This window comes from Pseudopipra pipra, chromosome 1, assembly GCF_036250125.1.
Source record: "Pseudopipra pipra isolate bDixPip1 chromosome 1, bDixPip1.hap1, whole genome shotgun sequence".
Classification (NCBI taxonomy): Eukaryota; Metazoa; Chordata; class Aves; order Passeriformes; family Pipridae; genus Pseudopipra; species Pseudopipra pipra.
This window is the reverse complement of record NC_087549.1, coordinates 151,548,324-151,570,697: the sequence shown is the minus strand read 5'-3', so window position 1 is coordinate 151,570,697 and position 22,374 is coordinate 151,548,324. Positions and strand designations below refer to the sequence as shown.

The following is a 22,374-nucleotide window of genomic DNA, read 5'->3' as shown; positions in this document are numbered from 1 at the left end:
AAAAGGCTGGAACACGATTTGGTTGCTTGCTAAAAAGAGGGCAGGCTGTCTTGCAAAGGTGGAGCATTTGCAATTGGGAAGGACTGGATATCTCAGTTGTAGGTCACCAGGTGATGAGCTCTCAGAGCCTTCTGCCTGTGGGTCACCAGCTGAATTCAGCCCAGCACCAAAATTATGGCCAGGAATTTTAATTATACGTTTGCTTCACATTGGGTTGAACGCTTTTCAGGCATTATTTCTCATGTGTGTGTCTGATATCTGGCACAATCAGGCCTTGTCTTAGTTGGCTTCCTTAATCAAAGTTTCTGGATTAGTAGTCTACCGGAATTTGGGGTTGAACATAAATTGTTAACATTAGTAAAAATCACATTCAGTTTTTTTCAGCACTGCTTTAAGCCAAGCTAAGGATCCACATTTTCTATCATATGCACAGTAAAAAGTCAAGGAGAATAAAATCCCCACATTTACCCATAATTTGCAATGCTATTTTTTCCCCAAAAGCCTTTTATCGCGGAGCAAGAAGGAGGAGAATTTCTGTTTCAGTATTTGAAAGCAGGTTTCATGAATGTTTCTCAGTCTGACAGTAATACCGGTTCCTCCCAAACAACTCAGCCTGAAACAGACAACTCATAATGTTAAAGTTCAGGACAGTTACAGTTGACTGGAAAAGGGACTCAGAATGGAAATTGTTGTGCAACTGCTACGTTATGACTTGCTGCCGGATCTGAAGACAATATTAAAAGTAGCCATTTTTTTCTGATTGATCTTGTACTCTCTTATCCTTCTGCAGAATGACAATGGCAACCTCTAAACGATAGCATTGCTTGGAGTTTTCTCATTTCTTTTTGCACAGAAATAAACACGCTGTATTCAAAGGCACAAAATTCTTGGAATTCACAGCACTTGGTGAAACCGAAGGTGATCAAACAGGCACTGGCTTAATAAATTCTGATACGCACATATATTCCAACAGGGAATACTCTGTGTTTTACTTTGGTGAAAGCAGAGTCCCAGCACACTTAATGCTCTACTGTTTTCTCATCCAAATCTCTTCTGCCATATCAAATAGGTCACTGTGTGGAAATCACAGCCATGTTTTAAGTAGATTGTGTTAACTTTATGAATGCGTCATAAAATGGGAACTCCATAACTCCGTATTGACACTGTTTTACTGTTGCAATTTACCATTCTAATGGCACTATTTAGGAAACAATGACTGAACTGCAATGAGATAATTAAGGAATAATCTCCATTACTTCAAAGTATACAAAGCAGTAAACAGCTGCCAAAAGTGATTAATAGCTGAGGTGAAGTTAAGACATCTAATCAATCTAATAAACCATTTATTGCAAGAATATAGCGGCTTACACTAAATGTGAGACATTTATCTTATTGATACAAACTGCAGTATTTGCCTTTCTTTAGGATGTAATATCACGAGACCTTGATTATTCTTCCATTAAAGTCAAGGATAAAACTCCCATTGTGATCCCAGGGTCAAGCCTTCACTGAGCTGATACCAATGAAAATAAATGCTTCCTTTTAATGTAGAACAGTTCTGCTAAAACATTTTTTTCCCCCTATTATAAAACATCCTGTGGCATTGAAAGGGGGATATGTTTTACTGGCAAGGACAAATGTCAGGAGTCATGATGAAAACCTGGATCTTCTCCTAAGATGGTACTGTAATTCCCTGCAAAGTATTGTTTTGTCTGTGCCTCCACCTCGGATCTGTGACAGGGAGATGAAACCATTCCTTGTTCCACAGGATTATTCGGGATTTAGTTCATGTAGCATACAAAGAAACACAGATAGAAGATACTGTACACACTTCACAGTGTTCCTAAAGTAAAAACAGAAAGGATACATGGATTGTAACAGCTATCTCATAACTGGCACAGGAATGGGAGTAGGGGGGGTGGAGAGGCTGAACCCATGCTCAGGGGAAGGGACCTGTTTCCAATGTTACAGCAGTGCTGCCAGTACAGCTGAGCTTCCTCAATTTCCATTTGGCTTCCCAATGCCCTGCAAGAGCGTGGACTTTCTACAGCTCCAAGTGTGTCATCAGTATCTTGCTTTTCTGCTCTCCACTTTAGTCTGGAGGGGTGAGGGAGCTGCATTGCAGCAGCAAAGGGACAAGCACAGGCAGAGACAGCCCCTTCTGGCACATTCTCCCACCCTACTTACCCCCCAGACAGCAGTTCCCCCTCTAATCTGAAGTAAGCACCCAATTCCTTCATCAGCTGAACATACACAGTGAGCTGTTTGACTGGAATTTTATAAGATGAGTTGCAGAAACAATCTTACCAACATTAAAATCATACATACCACATTGGCTCAAGGTGAACATCACATTTGTCAAGCCTTGCAAAACGTGCTTTTCATCAGACAAGACATTTCTATCTCCTCATCCCTGCATAGAAAAGAGGCACTGGAGCACATGTTCTCCCACCACATGTTATAATTGTTCTTCCCCTGAGAAGAACTGGAAGATGTTCTTAGTGCTGGATGACTCCTGAACTTGCTCTGAAGCAATTCCTTTGTCTTAGTGCTAGCAGGAAGCTCCTTTGGTTTTCCCCAAATATAAATATTGATACAGAAACTCATACCAAATAATAACAGAGGTATGAATTTATTGTTTCAGCAAAAGCTCCCATGCAAATTAACCCTCGGATAATTAAAGATGCCTGCAGTGCCTGGGCGGGTAAAAGATCAAGCACTTGCTGGATTACAACATAAGCAGTGCTGTGATAAAGCTGCATAATAACTCAGGAGCAGGAGCTCCCAGCCTTCACAGGTAGCAGGGCTAATTCCATCAGCCAACATGTACCAACTCCTGTTCATCTGTGCCCGATCCAACCTGCAAGGGACGGTTTGGAGCAGCAAGACTCTTGTCTGGAGGAGCCAAAGCCAAACAGCAGGTTGAAACTTGTACAACTGGATGCAATGCAAGCAGTGGCATCGCACTCGCTCCCTGTGCAAGTGTTTGTCATAGGAGTAGAACAGGCAAACCTAAAATACAAGTCCCAGAAACCTGCAATACTGGTATCTCTGCCTGTACTGAAGTTTAGGGAGTGTTAGTTTTGGAGAGAGAAAGCGCAGGTAGATTTTGAATCACTTTTTCTACACTGAAAAAAAACCCACATCAATTTGAAGACTCGCAGCAAAATGTTTAAATGTGTTAACTGTGGGAATGTAAGAAGGCCCCAGAGATTTAAGTCATTTTCCCCAGGAACTGGCTGTGGCACTGCTGCTGAGCAGAAATTCCTCAAGGCTGGGCCTGTAGTCTTCCTTCACGGTAAAGCACTGCAACAAGAACAGCTGCTTAAATTGCTGGGATTAAACAAAGTGGTCATTTCTGCAACCCCATTTGGCAGCTGAAATGAATCACAGAATCCCAGAATGGCCTGGGTTGGAAGGGACCTTAAAGACCAGCTAGTTCCAACTTCCCTGCTATGGGCATGGACATCTTCCACTAGACAAGGCTCCTCCAAGCCCCATCCAACCTGGCCTTGAACACTTCCAGGGATGGAGAGTCAATGCCATGGGTTTGTTACTGTTAGGTAAAACTGTTCTGACATACATTTATGAGGGTTTTTTTAAATGCACATGGGCAGTAGCTTTCCCTTTTTTAGGGCAAAAAGAAGATAGTCGTAACCAACATTACTAAAATTCATGTTGCCTGGGTCTATGCCAGTAACTGAAGGATTTTCCCCATTTAGGTAATTAAATTTAAAATTACATTTGTCCTTTTCGTAGCAAGGTTGCAATAGAGGTTTGTATATGCATTAGAATCCATTTTTTCTAGGAGCGAAAGGAGGTTGCAATTCCTTATTTATGTTAAACATGCCACCATGTTTTCTCAAAGGTTTTCTCTTGGTTTTACACTATGACAGGCCCACAAAAGAGCCATTATTTGGAGTGGGCTCTGGGTTATGGCAGGTACTGAGGAGGGTGGGAGCAAGGCAGGCACACCACAGTTTATCTCCTCGTGGACCAGCAAACAGCAGCGCTGGGAATTCCTGGAGAGCCAGACATGCCTTTTAGGAAAAAGACAGAGAGTACTTGCTCCGGGAGAAGCAGCCAAGCCTGTACCTTCTCTGTATCAGAGAGACATGGAATTCCTGGAACGAGTTCAGTGGAGGCTACAAAATTAAGGGACTGGAGTATCTTTTGTACAAGGAAAGGCTGAGGGAGCTGGGCCTGTTCAGCCTTGAGAAGAGATGGCTGAGAGGAGACATCATCAATATCTATCAGTATCTGCAAGGAATGTGTCAGAGAATGGACCAGGCCCTGCTTGGTGGTGCCCAGCAGTAGGACAAGAAGCAATAGGCAGACACTGATGCACAGGAAATTCCACCAGAACATGAGGAAGAACTTCTTTACTGTGCTGTGACCGCGCACTGGAACAGGCTGTCCAGAGAGGTTGTGGAGTCTCCCTTACCGGAGACATTCCAGAACCATCTGGACACAGTCCTGTGTCGTGTACTCCAGGATGACGCTGCTTGAGGAGTGAGGTTGGTCCAAGTGACCCTCTGTGTCCCTTCTAACCTGACCCATTCTGTGATTTGAGCTACACGCTTGCCTCTGAAAAACACACTAAATGGCCACCTGTAAAAAAACACCTCACTCCCCACATCTCCTAAGCAGATGATTTATACCTGGTCCCGACGGGTACAGTATAAACATGTTAACATTTATTAACATCAAATAAACGTGAACATTTGTTAATATTTATTAACAAAAATATTAACATTTGGGTCCAGAGAAGGGCAACGGAGCTGGGGACGGGTCTGGAGCACCAGGAGCTGCTGAGGGAGCTGGGGGGGCTCAGCCTGGAGAAGAGGAGGCTCAGGGGAGACCTTGTTGCTCTCTACAGCTCCCTGAGAGGAGGTTGTAGCCAGGTGGGGGTCGGTGTCTTCTCCCCGGTAAAAAGTGACAGGATCAGAGGAAGCGGGTTCAGAGAAGGTTTAGATTGGACATTTGGAAGAATTTCTTCCCCGAAGGGGTGACTGGACATCGGAACGAGCTGCCCAGTGAGGCGCTGGAGTTCCATCCCTGGAGGGCGTGTAAGGAAAGCCCGGACGTGGCACTGAGTTGACACGGTGGCGCTGAGCCCCAGGTCGGACCCGACGCTCCCGCAGCTCTTCCCCAACCAAAACAACCTCGCGATTCCCCGATTTATCTTTTCCCGCGCACCCTCGGGCGGGAAATGGCGGCCGGGACGAGCCCGGCCCGGCCCACCCCGCGCCCTCACGGCCCCAAGCACCGCCCGGGCCCCGGGCACTCCCCTCCCCTTTGTACCGCCGTGTCCCCTCCCCCGGGCCCGCCCCGTTGTTTACCGCGCTCCGCGGGCGCTGCCGCTCCCGCCCCTCGCTCGGGACCCGGCGCGGGGCGGGCCGGGCGCGCTCACGGGGCTCCGGGCGCGGCGGCGGCGGAGAAGGAGGAGGAGGAGGCGGCGGCGGGTTGTGGCGCAGCGCGGGAGCGGCTCGGCCCCTTTCCCCTCCCTTCCTCCCCTCGCGCCGCGCTTCCCTCCTCGCCCGCCACCGGGAGAACGGGGGGAGGAGGAGGAGGAAGAGGAGGAGGAGGAGGAGGGGGCGGCCCGGCGAGCGGCGGGAGGAAGGGGGGCGCGGGGATGAGATAAGCGCGGGGGCGGGCGGCCGGGGGGGGGTGATGTAGGGGCGGCTCAGGTGGATGCGGGGGGCGGCGTGAGGCCGCGGGGGGAGGCGCGGAGCGGAGCGCAGGGACGGGGGCTCTTCCCCCGCCTCGGGAGGCGGCGGCGGAGGGGGCTCGGAGGGGAGGGGGGGTGGGGTGGGGAAGCGCTCGGAGGGGCTTCCCGGAAGGGTGAATTGGGATTAATCCCGGTATTGGGGTTTTTTTATTATTATTTTTTTTTTTTTTAAGGGGGGGGTTGCGCTGCTTCCCCCCCCTCGCCGCCGCGGAGAATTGGCGCCGGGAGGAGGAGGAGGAGGAGGCGGCGGTGGCAGCGCGGTGCTCCCCCCTTCACCCCCACCCCCTTGGCTTCGCTCCTGGAGGAGTTAGTTGGGGTGGTTGTTTTTTTTTTTTTTTTTTTTTTTCCCTGCCTTTTTTTCAGTTTTTCCTTTTTTTTTTTTTTTTTTTTTTTTTTTTTTTTTTGTTAATTTTTATTTTTTAAATACAAACCCGCGTATTGATTTTTTTTTTTTTTTGAACAAACAAACAAACCAACCAACCAACCCGCCCCCCCCCTCCCGCCCCGTTCCCCACTCCCGCCCCGCACACACGCCTGCCTCTGGGAGGGAAATAGCCAGGTGGAATCTCACTCTGTTTCCATGGACAACCCGTCCATTATCACCCAGGTGACTAACCCCAAAGAGGAGGAGATCCTGTCCTGCACTCAGGATAAAGGTGAGCTGCCTTCTCTCTTTTCTGTATGATTGTTTCCTCCCCCCCTCCGCTTAAAATCGCATTCTTCAGTGACCGTATAATCCTCTCTAGGCTACTGGGAATAGAGGAGGGCTTGTTGGGTTTGGGTTGGTTTTTTGCTTGTGGGGTGAAGGTATTTGCATGAAGGTCTCTGAATTTGCTTACTGGATACAGCCGAGAACTTGTTAAGAGTGTTTAAATGCCAAGTTTAATCGGTCATTTAAATAAAATACTCTTGTTCCTCGAGGTTTGGGGAGGTAACTTTGTACGGTGGTCACTGTGCTGTTAGTGCCCCGCTTCAGGGGAGGGATACCTGTGCTGGGTGTGTTGGAACGCTTTGAAATCTCAGCTGTTCAGATTTTAAATTTTTTTTCCCTCCTTTTTTTTTTTTTTTTTTAAGCAAAATAAAAAATTCCTGGTTTCTTTCTGCTTTCCTGTGTTCTTTCCTGCCTCACATTTCAGAATGTGTAGCTTTCAGGTTTGTTGGAGGATATTTGTGCTTCTCAGGAGGAGATATGCGCTACTTTTAAAAGCGGCTCTGTTTACTCAGTCGATAAATAGTTGTTGCCTGTGTAAGGCATCGTGCCTGGATTGCGTTTTGCTCCTAAATGAGATGAATCCAGCCTGGCCGAAGGAGGTGCTTCTGTCAAAAGTCTGGGTGTTGATGAGTGCCCTTAACCTTGTTTCTTTTTGGAAGCTCGGAGCGGTCTTGGGGCTTTACGTGGTTGTGTCCTTGCATCTGGTGGTGGGCAAGGTACGGGGTGAGCAGCAGGGTTCAAGTTCTGGAGAGCTGTGTGTGGATTTGGGAAGTTACTTGGATGTCAAGTTTATGCTTTGTTGCAGGCAGTCCTGGTAAATAGGGAAGAAAGGACAGAAATTAGAAATAGTGTCCATGTTCCCTGGTAGGTACAGTAAAACCTTCGAGTGGTCTTCTAAAAATGGTAGATTGATATACCTCGCCCTAAAATGGATGGATTTCGTGTCCAAAAAGCTTCCATTTTTGTGTGGCTCATCTTGTAAATAGGGAGGGGTCCCATATTGTTGAAGTTGCTCTCTGGTACTTTTGACTGAGAGGCCGTACCTGAAATATCTCTCTTCTCACTTCACCGGTGCTACCTGCAGAAGTGTGAAGGTATATTTATTAAAAAAAAAAAGCCACGAGGTTGGGGGTTGTTCGAACAAAAAATTATTTATTTGTTCAGCATAGGAGTGTTCATGGAACTCTCTTCAATTCCTGTCACTTGTGAGGTGATACTTCCACCACGAGGCCTGGTTTGTCTCAAGGGATTTGTCGTGTTTTCCTCTGTTTTGGCAATATGGAGCGTGGGGTATCTACAGTAAGGTGCTCTGCTCTGCCTAAGACTTGGTTTGGGGTGGATGTGCGTGATACTTTGCTCAGATGTTGTCCTGGTCTTAATGGCCTGTGTTATTGTAAGTAGTGGAAGGGCTTCATTAATATCAGTAGCAGCTGCTTGAAGTTTGAGTGTAAAAAAAGCCAGTTGAGACAAGTAGGGGAAGATTTGACAGCTCAAAATAAGAGTAAGCATCCACATCAAACAAGTGGCTTCAGAGTCCTTGGTAGAGCGAGCAAAAATATGCATCTAACTTGCATAACTCTGCAGTAACTTGCATAATGTGCATTGTGTTCTTGCTATTGGTTTGTCTTTGGCAGAAAATGGTCTTCATTGCAGAGTAGGGGCTTTTCAGGCTGTGCGTTAGCAAGGCGGGGTGGGGGGAGAGGGGAAGGAGGGGGAAGCTGGAGTTGGGAGACAAGGGAACTCCAGCGTCATCTTCATGCAGGAGGTGAATTACCTTTTTTTCTGGTTTTGGGGTGTTTTTTTTTTATTGTGGTTAAAGTGCATGCATTGGTTTGACGATGTGCTCTGTGGTGAGACTGTCAGATCACTCCAGAGCAACTTTTGCAGGAAGAGAACTGCGGGTCTGTCCGTGCTGGGCTCTGGAAGGAGCGCGCTGCTTGCTCCAGCCTCTTCCACTACAGGTTTTCCCAGTGCTCGAGGTACGGAGCTGGTGAAAACCCGTTGCTCTACCTGCCTTCCTGGCGTGGTTACATATCACGTCACCCAGTTTTCTGTCGGATTTCTTCACACTTCTAGCAAAGCCTTTAGGTCCGGAGAGCTGCGAGAGCGCCCGGAGCAGAGATGGGAATACTGATAAGGTTCCTAGCAGGAGACCGGTGTTGAGCGAGTCCTCCCTGCTAATTCTGAGTGAACTGAATGTACTGGTACAAAATGGCTAACAAATATGTTGAGGCATCATGAATTAACTCTTTGTTTAACGAAATAAGGATCACCTGAGCCTGAAGTCTGAAATACAGCAGCTCTGTGCTGTGTGAGCCAGGGCTGTCCAGTTTAATGAAAACCTGTTTTTTCCTCCGAGTTTAGTGTTTGGCTGCAGAAATAAATTCCAGGGTACTAAGTGGCATGTGGTGGCTTTGGGGAATCAGTGTTTTCTTAGGGTTTTTGAGACCTTCTGTTGCTGTTTCTTGAGGGGAAAAAATGAATTTATTTTCCTGTTGTTGAACTGGAGAGAAGCAGTTTTACAGTAACTGAGCAGCTGCTAAATAATGCATGTGTCTACCTTCAAGGTTTTGATTTTTCTCCCAAGATTTTTTTTTGAAGCTTTTAATCAGATGTGAGTCCAGCATTTAGCCTGATTTATTTTTTAAAAATGCATTTATGTTTTAAAAGGAGGTCGATGTGCAGTACAGGCTTATGCCAAATTTCTCCTGTGCAAGGGGAGCGCCGTTGGCAAGAAACAGAGCTGGTTCTCTGGTCCTGGGGTAGTTCTGTTTTTAGGTAAATAACAACCTTTACAAATAAAAATGCCCAAGTATTTTCTTGCTGTCCCAGCTGTATTAAAAAGTAGCTCTTGAGATAAGTGAAGCTGTGACACCTTGTTGAAGGGGAACATTCTAAGATGGATTTGTTAATGTTTATTTTTTACCAAATTGCAGCAAATTTTTGAAGGTGGAAAAAGCCAGATCTTGGTATGTGAACCATTCCCTCATATGTTGCCACATGGTGGTGCACTGGATTTAGTTGTCTGTCAGAATGAAAGCTGAACATGGAAGGTTTGCTACAACCATATTTTTTTATTATTATTATTGTAATGTTCTCAAATGCCTGTGGTGTTCGTGCTGCTGGAGGATTTTGGTCCCTTCCTATGTTGTCAGATTAGTTCTGGGAAACAGAAACTTCGGTTCTCCCAACTAGCAGAGATTTGTAGGTGCTTGAAAATATTTTGAACACTGAATCCGCAGAGAATTTAATTCCCTGTTAGTTGTTTAAGTAACAAAAATAGTAGTTCTTCACAGAAATATTTTATGTTGTGATCATCTGGCACTTCTGGGAATTGGAAACATAACCAAGACTTGTAATTTGAAATTAAAATGGAGACATAAATACATGAAAGGGGGCTTGTTATAAGAGAGATAAGTGTGAGCAACTAAGAAAAAATATAAATAAAAGCTACAAATGAAAAATGAAAATCTGATGGTTTTCTGTGTAATTAATTCTACAGATAAAATCAACTGTTTATTTTCTAAAGGAAAGCGTTAATTCTTATTATTAGTTGAACAGAGACCTGTAATGCAAGATCTGTATGGTTAAATGTATAGAAAACAGAGCAATGCTGACAGACCCTTGCATTGAGTGTAACATCGAGAGCGTGGTCATGGATGGGCTGCAGACATTCAGCCCAAAGAAGGGAATTTCCCTTTTTTTACCTAAATGCTTTAATTTGATCCTCATAAATGATGCAGATTCTTGGCTATTTCCATGTGCCAAGTTAAATAGTGGCGTAATACTAGCCCAGTCCTTCAGGTGCCTCCTTCAGGCTGTGGTGGTTTGTTTTCTTTCTTCAGATAAATCTTTCCTGACTTCTATAAAAATTGTCAGCTGGGCATCTATTTTCAGTTGTTTAGAGTTTAAACTGAATGCTTTAGTGTCCCTACAAATGTGTATTTTCTTATGCAATAAATTATATGAAAGAGGTTCACAGTGGAACCTAAACCATTGTAATTTTTTTAATCACAGTGAGTCCCCGAGGATGTTTCCACAAACAAACTTTTTTGCCTTCTTTTCTTTCAAATAAAATTGGAATAACCACCAGCGAGACCAATATTCGTTATGATTTTAAAGAAGAAGTTCTGAAGATCTCAATTTAGAAGCCAAAATAAGTGTCTTTAATCGTGTCTTCAATAAAAAAAAAGCATTTTGAAAATAGCTGAAAATATTTTGAATGTACTTTTTTGCCATTACATCACCAGGATTCAGAGCACTCAAACATTTGAACATATGTTAATGATCCTGAGACATTGTCTCAACAGATTTTTATAATATTAACTTCAGAATTTTAGTGTTAAAGTAGCAATTTAAGGAGGGGGGGGAAAAAAAGTTGTGGAAACCACTCGGGCACTGCAGTGGAATGTGAATTGCTCACAGAGGGTAAAATTTTAAATCATTAACTAATGGCATAGCTGTTATATGAAACCAGAGTGGCCATACAGTAGGTTTTATGTTCCAAGGAGACTGTAGTAACCTGTAGTAACCCAAGATTTGATTTAAGGTCGCATTTAACAGGCTGAAGTGCCCTGGCAGTAACAGGAATGATAATTTTCATGAACATCGAATTTTCAGTCGGTGTCTTTAAGCTGCGGCGCGATCATTTCTTCGTGGTGCCACCTCAGTTCATGCTGGTTTCAGTGCAGTGATTTAACTGAAGTGTTCCAAAGTTTAACGTGCCTTTAAGAAAAAAAAAAAAAAACAAAACAACCAAAATTGACCTACATTTTGTTAATTCAGTATTCAGAAATGCAAATAGCATTTTCTGACATAATCAGTAAAATGCGGCGTGATCGATGCTACGCTTTGGCTTTTGGAGTTTAAGCTGAACATTACAAATAAGCCTCGGGATAACAGGTCCATGTTTGTTTCTTTAAAGGGACATTAAACTAAAATGCTGAGAAAGCAAAAGCCAAGAGAAATGAGACTCGCTTGCCAGTGTTGGTGAAGGACGTTCCCATTGGCCTGATAGAGAGGTTTAACTGTGGGAAGCTTATTTTTCCATCATGGAACACTGAATTTATGAGTTTTACTGTCTTGTAAAAGTCATCATTCCAACATGAATATGATGCAAATTAGATCTAGCCTGCAATTTTTATGTGTGTTGAATCTTAAATGTTCCCTCTCTAAGCAAGCGCGCTTTGGTTTTCTGCTAAATTTTGAGTTGGAAGAGTTGTTGGCAATTACCACCATGGCTGGGGCTCAGTGTTACATTTTCAATTAAGTTCTGAGTTTCAGGCGATCCTGGATATGGAAATGGGAACTTGAGGAGTGAATTTGCCCAGTACTCAACCCCAGCCAACGCAGAATTTTGGATGGATTACATTGAATTGTATTTGAAGTGCTTCTGTCCACAAGAGTTAACACTTTCTTTTAAAAAAAAATAAAATTAGGAAAAGCAAATACAGGTCTAATTACCTACATTCTTCCCTAGGTTTTGCCCGCTGTGTGAATCAGTAAGGGAAAATGTGGCTCATCCCTCTTTCCCCTCCCTGCCTGGGGGATACATCTTGCTGGGAGAGCAGCTAGGAACGTGGATCTATGGGACCAGGGAGGAGGGGAGAGCTGCCAAAATGCTCCAGCCTATCTGGGGGACAGAGCAGAGGGTATGAAGTCCTGGCTCTTGGGGGCTGTGGAGCCCAGACAGAGGCTGGTAGTGGAAATGGGAATAGTTTTAGTGTCTGCAAGAGGCTCCCAAACTGCCCTGACCCCCTCCATCCTCCTGGGCACTGGGTGCTCCCGTGATGAAGTCAGAGGGTCTCTGCCCACCCAGCTGGGTTGTGTGTGTTCCCTTGTCCCCTTTCAAAAGCGTATCCAGAAAGGGGAAGGAATCTTCCAAGCTGAAATAAGACAACAGCTGATCATTCTTCTATCAGCCAAGCCCATTTAGAGGTTTAAAGACCACATCTGGATTGCTGGTAAGGATTGTAAACCATCTGATTCTTCTCAGCAGTGGAAACCTGGCTGGAAAATCTCACAAAAACTTTCAGCAGCGTCTCTGAAGTCTTCGTGTGTCTGTTCTAATGAATGATACTGATATAAGCTGTATTTTCGGTGCTCATCTCAAACAGGATGACATCTTTTCATTGGATTTAAATTCTTTGCTGAACTTGCAGAGCTCCAGGAAGGCACAGAGGGAAACTTGCCTCCTGTGCTTTAGTGTCATCAGAGATGCTTTTAAGAGTTTCATGTTGGAAATGTTAATCTTATGTAAATTCTGCTTTTGCTGGAATTTGATGGGAGCTTGCTTTATTTTTGCTTGGGGAGGTTAAGGCATAAAATGGGCATAGATGTGACAAATATGGAAGCCTTAAGTGGCATCTAAATAGATCAGAGTAAAAATACATTCCACGTGGTCTACTGTGGTATAATTTTGGCCCTCTTTTTGTATTTCTAGAATGTTTGCTGTAAGACAAAAAAAAGAAATCCAAGTGAGTCCTATACAGTCCAGTCCTTTCAGTACCAGCTGCTACTGTGAAAAATAGATATTAGCAGTAAAAATATCAATTTTAGCCAAAGGAGCTGAGAAAGTTCTGTGAGTGGTGTTGGGCCTACATAAAGATTGTAGGCTTTATTCAGTCTGTTATCAAAATGATCACTTGCATCAAAGTGCCACTTCTTGTTTTCTTTGTACAAGATAATAAAGTATGATTTGTAAAAAGAAGAACCCAATTACTAGAAGTGATTGGCTGCACTAGAGACTAGAATTCTATTATCTAGAAAATTTATTGCGAGTTAAATCTGAATAAATGTATGGTAGACTGGGATTCTGGGGATGTCAGGGGCTTTTTAAATGAGATTTTTTTCCTTATTTATTTTTGCAAGAAACTATTACTCTCCTCTGAATGCTTATGAATGTATTTAAAGCTTGACAAATGGGCAAGTAAGATACTGCAGAACCTGTTTTGTGCAGAGGAGCAGCCCCAAATGATGGATGCCTCATCTGTCAAAATCTACTGTGCACGTAACTTTTCAAAATGTTTCTAAAATTCCAGGACCAGTTTGGACAAAACAAGTGTTTTATGAACCCCAACCCGCAGTTACAGTTTGTATAATGATGATATTGTTTAACGTCATCTTGTAACTGGTCAGCTGTTTCCTGCCACTGTTGCAAACCTTATTTTCTTGGTAGCAAGCGAAGTATTGATTTTTATTCACTGCTATGCTCTCCCCCACCCCCGCAGCTCTCTGCTTCCTGAGTTGTATTCCAGGATTCCCAGCGGAATTGGCTGTAAAACTAATCTTGCTGTTTCCCAGTTTGCTGTAATCAGCAGTAAAATTTGAAACTCTCTTGTTTATTTGATGATTTGCAAAGCTTGGTCATCCCCTTGGTCATCACCTCCTCTCTTGGCCTCTGGGGGTCAGAGGGAGGAAGAGGGAGAGGTGCCTCTCCAGGTCTTGGGGATGAACTCCTAATCTCAGAGAACACTTTGGGGTGGATGGCTGGGTTTCCACCTTCATAGCTGTCAGAAAGATATTCTGCCACAACGTTGCTGTTACAATGGACACGTGGAGGAGAATCCAGGTGTTTCTTTGAAGTAACGTTGGTAAAAGAATTTTTTTTAAGGGCAGGAATTTTGCACAGAGTCGTTCCGAGCGCGTTTAACAATTTGCAGACAGTGCTGCCTCATTTCTGTCCACAAAAGCTGTTTCGTATTTTCATGCCTGAGTGTTTACATACTTGCACTGGTTACCCATGAATGCACGTACATGTGGTTACCGGGGATCTAATTACAGGAAAGCTTTTGTAGAATCGTGGAACAGTCTGGATTGGAAGGGACCTTAAAGATCATCTGGTTCCAACCCCCTGCCATGAGCAGGGACACTTTCCACTAGACCAGGTTGCTCAGAGTTCCATCCAGCCTGGCCTTGAACATTTCCAGGGATGAGGCAGCCAAAACTTCTCTGGGCAACCTGTTCCAGTGCCTGATCACCCTCACAGGGAAGAATTTCTTCCTGATATCCAATCTAAACTTACTCTCAGTTTGAAGCTGTTCCCTCTTGTCCCATCACTTCCCGCCTTTGTCCAAAGTCCCTCTGCAGCTCTCTTGTAGACCTTTAGGCACTGGAAGGGGCTGTAAGGTCTCCTGGAGCCTTCTCTTCTCCAGCTGAACACCCCCAGCTCTCCCAGCCAGTCTCCACAGCAGAGGGACTCCAGCCCTCTCAGCATCTTCGTGGCCACTCTGGGTTCGCTCCAGTAGGTCCACTTTGGAAAAGTTCAAAATGCTGGGCATGGGTTTTGAAGTTTTGCAGCCTGAGATTTGCTTGAACTGTGAGGTTGGCAGTTTTTTCCTAGTGATGATTAGATGGATAGAAGCATTCTGCAGAGGATTAGTCAATAGTGGCGTGTTCCTAGAAGATATTTAATTGTTTATACTTGCTTCAGCCAAGCACAAAGAAAGGTCTAATATTTACCATCTGGAGAGAAAGGAGCAATTATAAAGTATCTCACTAAACTTTCACAAAAGCTTAGAAATTTAACAAAATAGATGTGTGGGACTTCTCAACTAAAACTGGTCAAAGATATACATTAACAATTTGAGGAATGCAGAGCATTTCAGGAAAAACAGTTCAAGCATATATTTTACAGGGATTTTTGGAGTGAAGCTTTGACCTTTTTTGGATTTTTTTTAATTCTTTCTCTTGCTGTGTTTTACTTTTCTTACCTTTTTACGTTCTGATGAGAAGTTCTGGAGCAGCAGCTGCTCTTTGTGGTGTGTTTTTGTTGAAGTTCAAGGGGCTCAGAGGTATTTGGAACTGGTGGTCCGGGGATAATTCTGGTGTGTCAGTGCTGGGTTAGTGGTTGGACTCGATCTTAGAGGTCTTTTCCAACCTTTGTGAGTCTGTGAGAAGCTGTAGTGGATGTTTGGGGGTGAGGTGGTGCAGTGATGAGGAACCCAGGACCGTAACTGCATGGACAGATTGTCTCCTGGCAAGTTGGCCAAGACGGTGTAGGAGCTGTCTTACAAAGAAAGATATTCTATGTGTTTCTTAACTCCCTATTGAAATTTAGGAAGATAAAGGTTTTTATCACTTCCAGTGATTGTTGTGCTGTATTTAAAGGGAGGAGATGCACAAAAAATAACCAGTAAAATAGAGTAAGTTTGGCAGGGCTCTTCCCACAGTACAGCGTGGCTTCAGAGGGAAAGGCAAAATACCCCATTTGGGATAAAGGAAGTGTTTGCTCCTGCATCATACAGGTGACCTGCATAATCCTTGAAGAAATGGTTTCCAAAACAGTTAATCTGGGAATGCCTAAGCAGGGTTAACTGGCAGCAGTTTGCATTTGTAATTTTATGAAGTAATTTTATGAAGGTACTGAGAAATAATATTATGAGGGTACCGATTGTGTTTCAGCATATGAATTGTGTGTCATCAATCAGAGAATCACAGGATGGGTTGGGTCGGAAGAGACCTTAAAGATCATGCAATTCAACACCCATGACATGGGCAGGGACACCTTCCACTAGACCAGGTCATTCAAAACCTCATCCAGGCTGGACTTGAAAACTTCCAGGGATGGGGCAGTAGAAGAAGGAATGGGAAGATTCCTTTACGTAGTGACCAACTGAACGTGTCAGGTGTCTGTGCTTAAATTGATCCTGAACTCTCACCCACAGTTTTTCTGTGGTAGATTATGGGTGCTGGAAGCTGCTTCCCTTTGCCAAGTCATTTGTTGGCCAGCTGCCAATTCTCATTACTTTTTATGATACGAAGCTGATTTTGTTGAGAATCAGAAAGTTGCAAATGATTTGAGAGCTTTGGAAGTGGAGAGGGGGAAGGTTATGTTAGTTGGGGAATTAAAAAAAAAAGGAAAAGAATACTGAATGCAATCTGCAGTGCAATTCATTTGCTAATTACACATTGACATAAATTGGAAAGTCCTAGAAGGAGGGGGTTTGCAGCATAACTGGAAAACAATTTGCATCTGTGTAGAGGTCTGTGCTTATCCACAGAGGAATGAGATTTTAACTGGATTTGTTTAATCGGGTTTATCGTGAGTACATAGTTGTGGGATTCCTTTTTCCTCACATTTCAAAATCTCCTGTCTTTCTGGAAGATTCCTTCTTGTGTTGAGATTAAATATGTCAAGGAAGGATGTATAGTTAAGTTTAATGGAGACTGAAAGTGAAACCTAAAAAAAACTCAGGAAATGTCCTTCTGAATTTTAGAGTGGATTGAATACTTGAATGTTTCTGGCTCCAGATTACCATGATAAAACTGACAGCTTAATGCAAACTGTGCCCTGAAATTCAAATGCCTTTTTTCCTGCCCAATAAGAAATCTGAAACACTCCAGCAAATTCATTCTCTCTCTGTTGGAAAAGTTACTAAAAACTAATTTTTCAGAGTAATTACATGCTAACTAGTATTACTACAGAGAACATTTACTGTTAGTATTATGACAATTTGGTCTGTTTTTTTTCCTTACAAGTCCTTCAGCCTTGTTGGTGCCCATCATGTTACCCTACAGTTGCCTCCACTTCTCCTTGGGTAAACATATCATGATGGGAAAAAGGACAAAAATCTGAACAAAACTAGAAATCAAACCTGACAGTTTTGAAATAGGAATTCGTGCAGGGCTCATTCCTGTATTTACTTGTGCTGTTGCTGCTGCACATCATTATAAATTACCTGTTTAGCATCATTCTGGCAGCGAGTGAGGTCTGAGAGCAGGATGGCTTTAAAAATGCCACCACCTCAGCTGTTGTGGCAGTGATGGATTCTTTTCAATACCTTTCAGTCAATCAGTTGTTTATCTTAAACATGAGAACTAAATGCTGTTACTATCTGATGTTATGAAACTGTAATAATATTAAAAGGAGAAAAATGAGCTTTCAGACAAAGTCTGCCCCAAGAAACAACCTCAGTAGATTCCTAAGGACCAGGTGTCCCTGGATCCTTCAGGTGCCCTTCCTGTCGGATGCAGAGTCACACTCAGTAACTACAAAAGTGGGATCAGAAGGAGGTTTGGCTTTACAATTTCTGTTCAAAGTATTCTTTCAGGAGAAGTCCTAAATGGAAAGGATGAAACTGTGCTATTCACTTTGCACCATGGAATATGTTGGATTAATCCCTGAAGTGCAAAATTTAACATTGACCTTGTGCTGTTGTGGTTCTGTTCAAATGCAGTTTCCACAGAGGGTTCTGATCCTTCCCCTCGTGACCCAAAAGTATTTGTTTCACCACACACTGTTCAAATAACACCTGCAATCTTCTTAAATTGTAAATCTAAAAATATTGATTGGAGCTCTGCGACATAAAAAATAATTCCCTGTGCTCCTAAGTCCAGGAAAAACTAAACCCCAACACACTCAAAAATAAAATCAAGCGAAGCAAAGCAAACAAAAAAAATTCTCAGTAACGTTAGCAGGGGTATAAGCTGTGAATGTGCAACTGATAATGGAAATCTCAAAGGTGACCTCGTGGTGGTGACCAGGAGGACACAGCAGTGGAGGTTCTAGCAAGGTAACCTGGCACTCCGACTGTACAAATCACACTGGTGGACAAGGGCGTGTGTTTGTGTGAGTTGTGTTTGTACTAAAACACAGAAGTAATCCTGGTTTTGTTTTGGAAATGTCTTCCATGGCCACTAAAGACACATGAGAGTAAAATAAGTCTGCTCTGACTCATCGCAGAATATTCTGAGGTAGTCCTAAATTCAGCATGTAAAGGTTAATATCTGTTTAGTTTAGGTTTTGTTTATCCTTATGCTGTGGATGGGGGGATGCTGGAATTCACTTGATATCATTTTAGAAATCCACAAGTAAAAATTCATTATTTTTCAGCAGGCACAGTAATGCACATAGTACTTACCTAACCAAAAAACACTTGATTTTTTTTTTTTTCCTTTGCTAATGGTGCAAGGTTGAAATAAAATGGTTCTATTGACCACATTAAATACTTGTTAAGGGTCAAGTGGGAAAACAAAAATTTATGGTAGGGTTTTTTTACTGTTTTCCAGTAATTGTCAGCCCAATACATGCTGCTCTTGGAAAAAAAAAAAAAACAAAAAACAAAAAACAAACTGCAATTTTTATTGTGAAGATGATTTCTTAAGTACCACTGTAGGTGGTCTTTGTATTAAAGCCTTCAGTAACAAATGGCTTTATCTTCTCTTCTGCTAATAAGGTCAGTAAAGGTTTCTCCCTTGGATAATAATAACGACACAGTTTTGAAGGCATAAGAATCCCGAGTGGAAAACAGGTTCACAGTTTTCACCTTTTTAATATCTGCTCAGGTGATGGGCAGCTGGCTCTGCTGCAGAGTATTTTACAGGAGTAAACAGGCCTTCTTGCTTTAATTAAGAGTGTATATGTAGAGGAACTGTGATTGTCTGGGAAGCTGTATCCTGTATTTTCAATTAAATAGCTGATAAAATGCTGCAGTTGTGGAAATGACTTCCAAGTCCAATAGACAGATGCCTTTGAAAACAGTTTTGGGTTTATTTTCTATTTAGTCATCAAAAGCAATCAAACATTTAGTGAAGTTTGATGGTCTTGTGCTGTAATGAAATAAGCACTGAATTTTTCCTAAGGTGGTAAAGTAGCTGTTTGGACCCAGTATCCAGAAATACATTTAAAAAATTTTTTTTTCAAGTTTACTAAGCAACAAAACACATGTAAATTGTTTTCTTTGCAAAGTCTGGGTGGATTCACTTCTCTGGAATCAGTTGTCTTGCATGTTGAATAATAGCAGAAATGTACTGAGAAGAGAATTGAGTATGAACATGTTAAATTCATGACTTGTGTGCTAGTGAAAGGCAGCAGCAAGTATTTACTAGAGAACTAACTTCTTAATTCTTCTAGAAAAAATTAAAACATTTCAACTGGACGGAGAGCTCAAATGTTTAACCTGAAGATACTTCCATGGCAGTGTTTGGGTAAAACTGACCACTAACACCCTTCCCTCTGGAAAACATCCCATCTATTTATATCACTTCCCAGAGGTTAAATGCAGCCCTTGGAACAGTCACAGGAAATAATACCAGTGTGCTTCTAAACCATGACCTGCCTTTTGGTCCAAGTGGCCAAATAAGCCACTTTTCTTGATTACTGGGAGGACCACATATCATTATTCCTGCCCTGTGTGGAGCCTGGAGGTGCCACATGTCCCACTGTCCATCACTAACTCCCCTCTCCACTGGCTGGTTGGTTTGTTTTGGGGATTTTTTTCCTGTGTTTATTCACGAACACCACTGTGTATCCATTTCAGCCTTTTGGTCCTTTTTGAGGGAAAGCTGAGCCAGATGTTCTGTTGTCCCTCAGCTGTGGATGCAGGGCTGGAAGAGGCAGTGACCTGCTCATCTCTGATCCTCTCAGTGTGACAATAGTGTCTCCTAAACAAGGCTTTCTGCCTCCATTAGTGTTTTCAGTTCAGTCATTTGCCTTTCTTGGAGGAGCCCTAAGTACTTAAATACCTGGTAGGACTCTTTCAGTCAAGTAGTTGACTTGACTGATAAGTCAAGTACTGTTGCCAACAGTGCTGGAAATTCTTTCATGTGTGAGAAGAGGAAATGTTGCTGTGTCTTACCAGGTGGTCAGCATGGGAGAGTTTTCCACGTGGCTTTGTCATGTGTGCAGGTAAATAAAGCAGGTTTGTTTTAATAACTGGGGGAGGCAACACAGGCACTTGTAGGATTTAGTCGATCCCGCTGCTGTAGGTGTCTGCTTTAGGATGACAGGAGTTGTGTTGTGGAGACTCTGTTAACAGTAAAGGAAGCCTGCACAGGTTTTCACTGACTTCTGTGCTTGCCTCTGTGCAAAGATGAGTGAAATGGAGTTCAAACTCCTAATTTGACAGCTTTGTCATCAGCTCCTCACGCTGTATGTGCCTCATTGGGGTTTGGCTGCGTTGCAACGTAACCAGAGATATGGACTTGCAGAGTCCCACCGTTTATCTTTAGCTCCTCTTCAGAGGAGGAGAAGGAGAAGAAGAGGGAAAGCTTGGCAAGAGAAATTCAGTGGTTGGTGGTGGTGTTCTGCTGCTCTAAGTTTAGCAGCGTTGGGGGTGGTTGTTAAAACGGGCTTTCGGAGTTTGAAACCCTCCCGCTGGGAGCAGCGTTAGGTAATATGCTGGGAGCCCATCAGCGCTGCCAAAGCCCAAACACCTGGCTGAATTTAATCAGTAATTCAGTAAAAATGGAAGAGGTTCGAAAGCTCCCCCTGTTGCAGGCAAGAGTCCCGTGGTTTGCTCGGGGACAGACTCGAGGCAGCGCATTTAAATTGCCGTGTGGGGAAGGTTCATGTCACAGCGAAGTCCTGTCGCTCTACTCCATAGAGGCAAACCTGATCTCAGCATCAGCAGGGGCTTGTTGTTTTGCCACTGCAGAGAAACTTCTTGTGTCTGCTACGCAGCCAGGAGAACAATATAGAGGGTTATGGAAAGGCTGCATTATCCCGGGGGCCTTTCGGACGGTTTTTACAGTTTCTATAGGATGTTAGCAAATCCCCCACTGCAAAAAGCTGCAGCTGAATTTGATAAAATATCACCTCTTCTGATTCCTTCTCTGATGGAGTTCGTCAGATGCCTTCCTGAGTGAGTACAACCAACATTTTCATATGTTTATCCTTCAGCATGGCCACGGAATCTGTTTTAATTGACCTTTTTCTGAATTAAATAAATACATTTGCAAGATCAGGATCCTTTATGTAATTATTTATGAAAAGTGTTTGTAAGAAACTTTTCAGTTCCTGTTCTTCTGATTTCTACTGCAGCAAAGGGAAATCAATACTCAGTTCTGGAAAGGGAGGGCAGTTCACTTGGGATGATCACTAATACTGGCTGTAGAAGGAGATGGGGTGCTGTTGTGAAATGAGGGGTAGAGATCACATGTACATGAGGGATTTTAATGGATTCTGACTTGTGCTAAGAGAAAGAAAGAAGTCCAAAGGCTGCATCCCATTAGAAGAATTGCTGTACTTCTAACATGTTCAGGAGGAATTAATTTGCTGCACTTGCAGCAAAATGAAATTTTCAGAGCTGTTTAGAACAAAGACTTTATTTTTTTATGTGATGAATTTCATTTGACTTACACTTGCAGTGATTTGGGTCTTGACTTCAGACTGCTCTTGTCAGTGGAGGGAGAGATGTTGAGAAGATGGAAAAGCCTTGGCAGAGCTGTTCCAGGGCTTCTGTCTTCCTCGTACCCATCTTTCTCCTTTTGTGAACTCAAAGCTGTGATATTTTGGAACCTTGTCTCATCCCTCAGGTATGCCTGGCTTGGCACCTGTACAGGGCTGTGTTTGTGTGAGCTTAAGCTCTGGTTCAAGGGGAGGCACCAACACAGGTACTTGCTTCATGTTTTGGGTTGGAAGGGTTTTGAATTTACAGCCAACTTTAAGCTCCTGTCCTGAAATTCTCCCTTAGGATCAGATTTAAATCATTCTGCAAGCTCAGCTCTATGCTCAGTGGTGTGATTTTAATGGGGCTGGTCCGTGACACTAAGGATAAAATTTAGGTGGCTGCTGGAGCTTGACAGGATAAGATTCATGATGAAAGTTTGCAATTTAGGAAATATTTACAGGGCATTTAGCAGTTGGTGAAACACTTAACACTGTTCAGCCTTTTGCTGTGATCAATGATTAGCAAGGTGATATTTTATTTCCACTGGCAGACTGTGGTGTTGCCTGCTCTACCTCTACTGTTAATGGCCCAGGAAGTAATTTAAGGGAATGAAGATGCCTAAATAGTAAGGATCTGGAAAAAGAAGATAGGTCAATATTTCTGCAGTAAACAGAAAACTGAGAAAAAAGGTAGTTAACAGAAAACTGGAGGGAAGATGGATGAAAGCTTTTAAGGAATTCAGTGTGATGTAAATGTCAGGGTTTTTTAAAAAAATCACCTTTCAGGTGTCACACAAGCCCATTTTAGCATTTTTTATTTGG

The 22,374-nt window shown here is 43.2% G+C and overlaps 1 protein-coding gene and 1 long non-coding RNA gene across 5 annotated transcripts in view; one reads left to right on the top strand and one right to left on the bottom strand.

Annotated features, from left to right (window-relative positions):
* Nucleotides 1-1,326: 1,326 nt before the first annotated feature.
* LOC135404483 (uncharacterized) lies at nucleotides 1,327-5,677 on the bottom strand. Its single transcript, XR_010425672.1, has 3 exons — nucleotides 5,343-5,677; nucleotides 2,329-5,058; nucleotides 1,327-1,843 (listed from the first exon to the last, which is right to left on the bottom strand). It is a non-coding gene; the product is annotated as an uncharacterized LOC135404483 (long non-coding RNA).
* A 327-nt stretch (nucleotides 5,678-6,004) lies between these two features.
* The window catches only part of CTDSPL (CTD small phosphatase like), an 82,076-nt gene continuing 65,706 nt past the window's right edge, over nucleotides 6,005-22,374 (top strand). For all 4 annotated transcript variants that reach the window (XM_064639254.1, XM_064639227.1, XM_064639246.1 and 1 more), the window contains exon 1: nucleotides 6,005-6,387. In XM_064639254.1, the coding sequence (XP_064495324.1) occupies nucleotides 6,312-6,387 (76 nt within the window). In that variant the 5' untranslated portion in view covers nucleotides 6,005-6,311. The remainder of the gene's footprint in view (nucleotides 6,388-22,374) is intronic.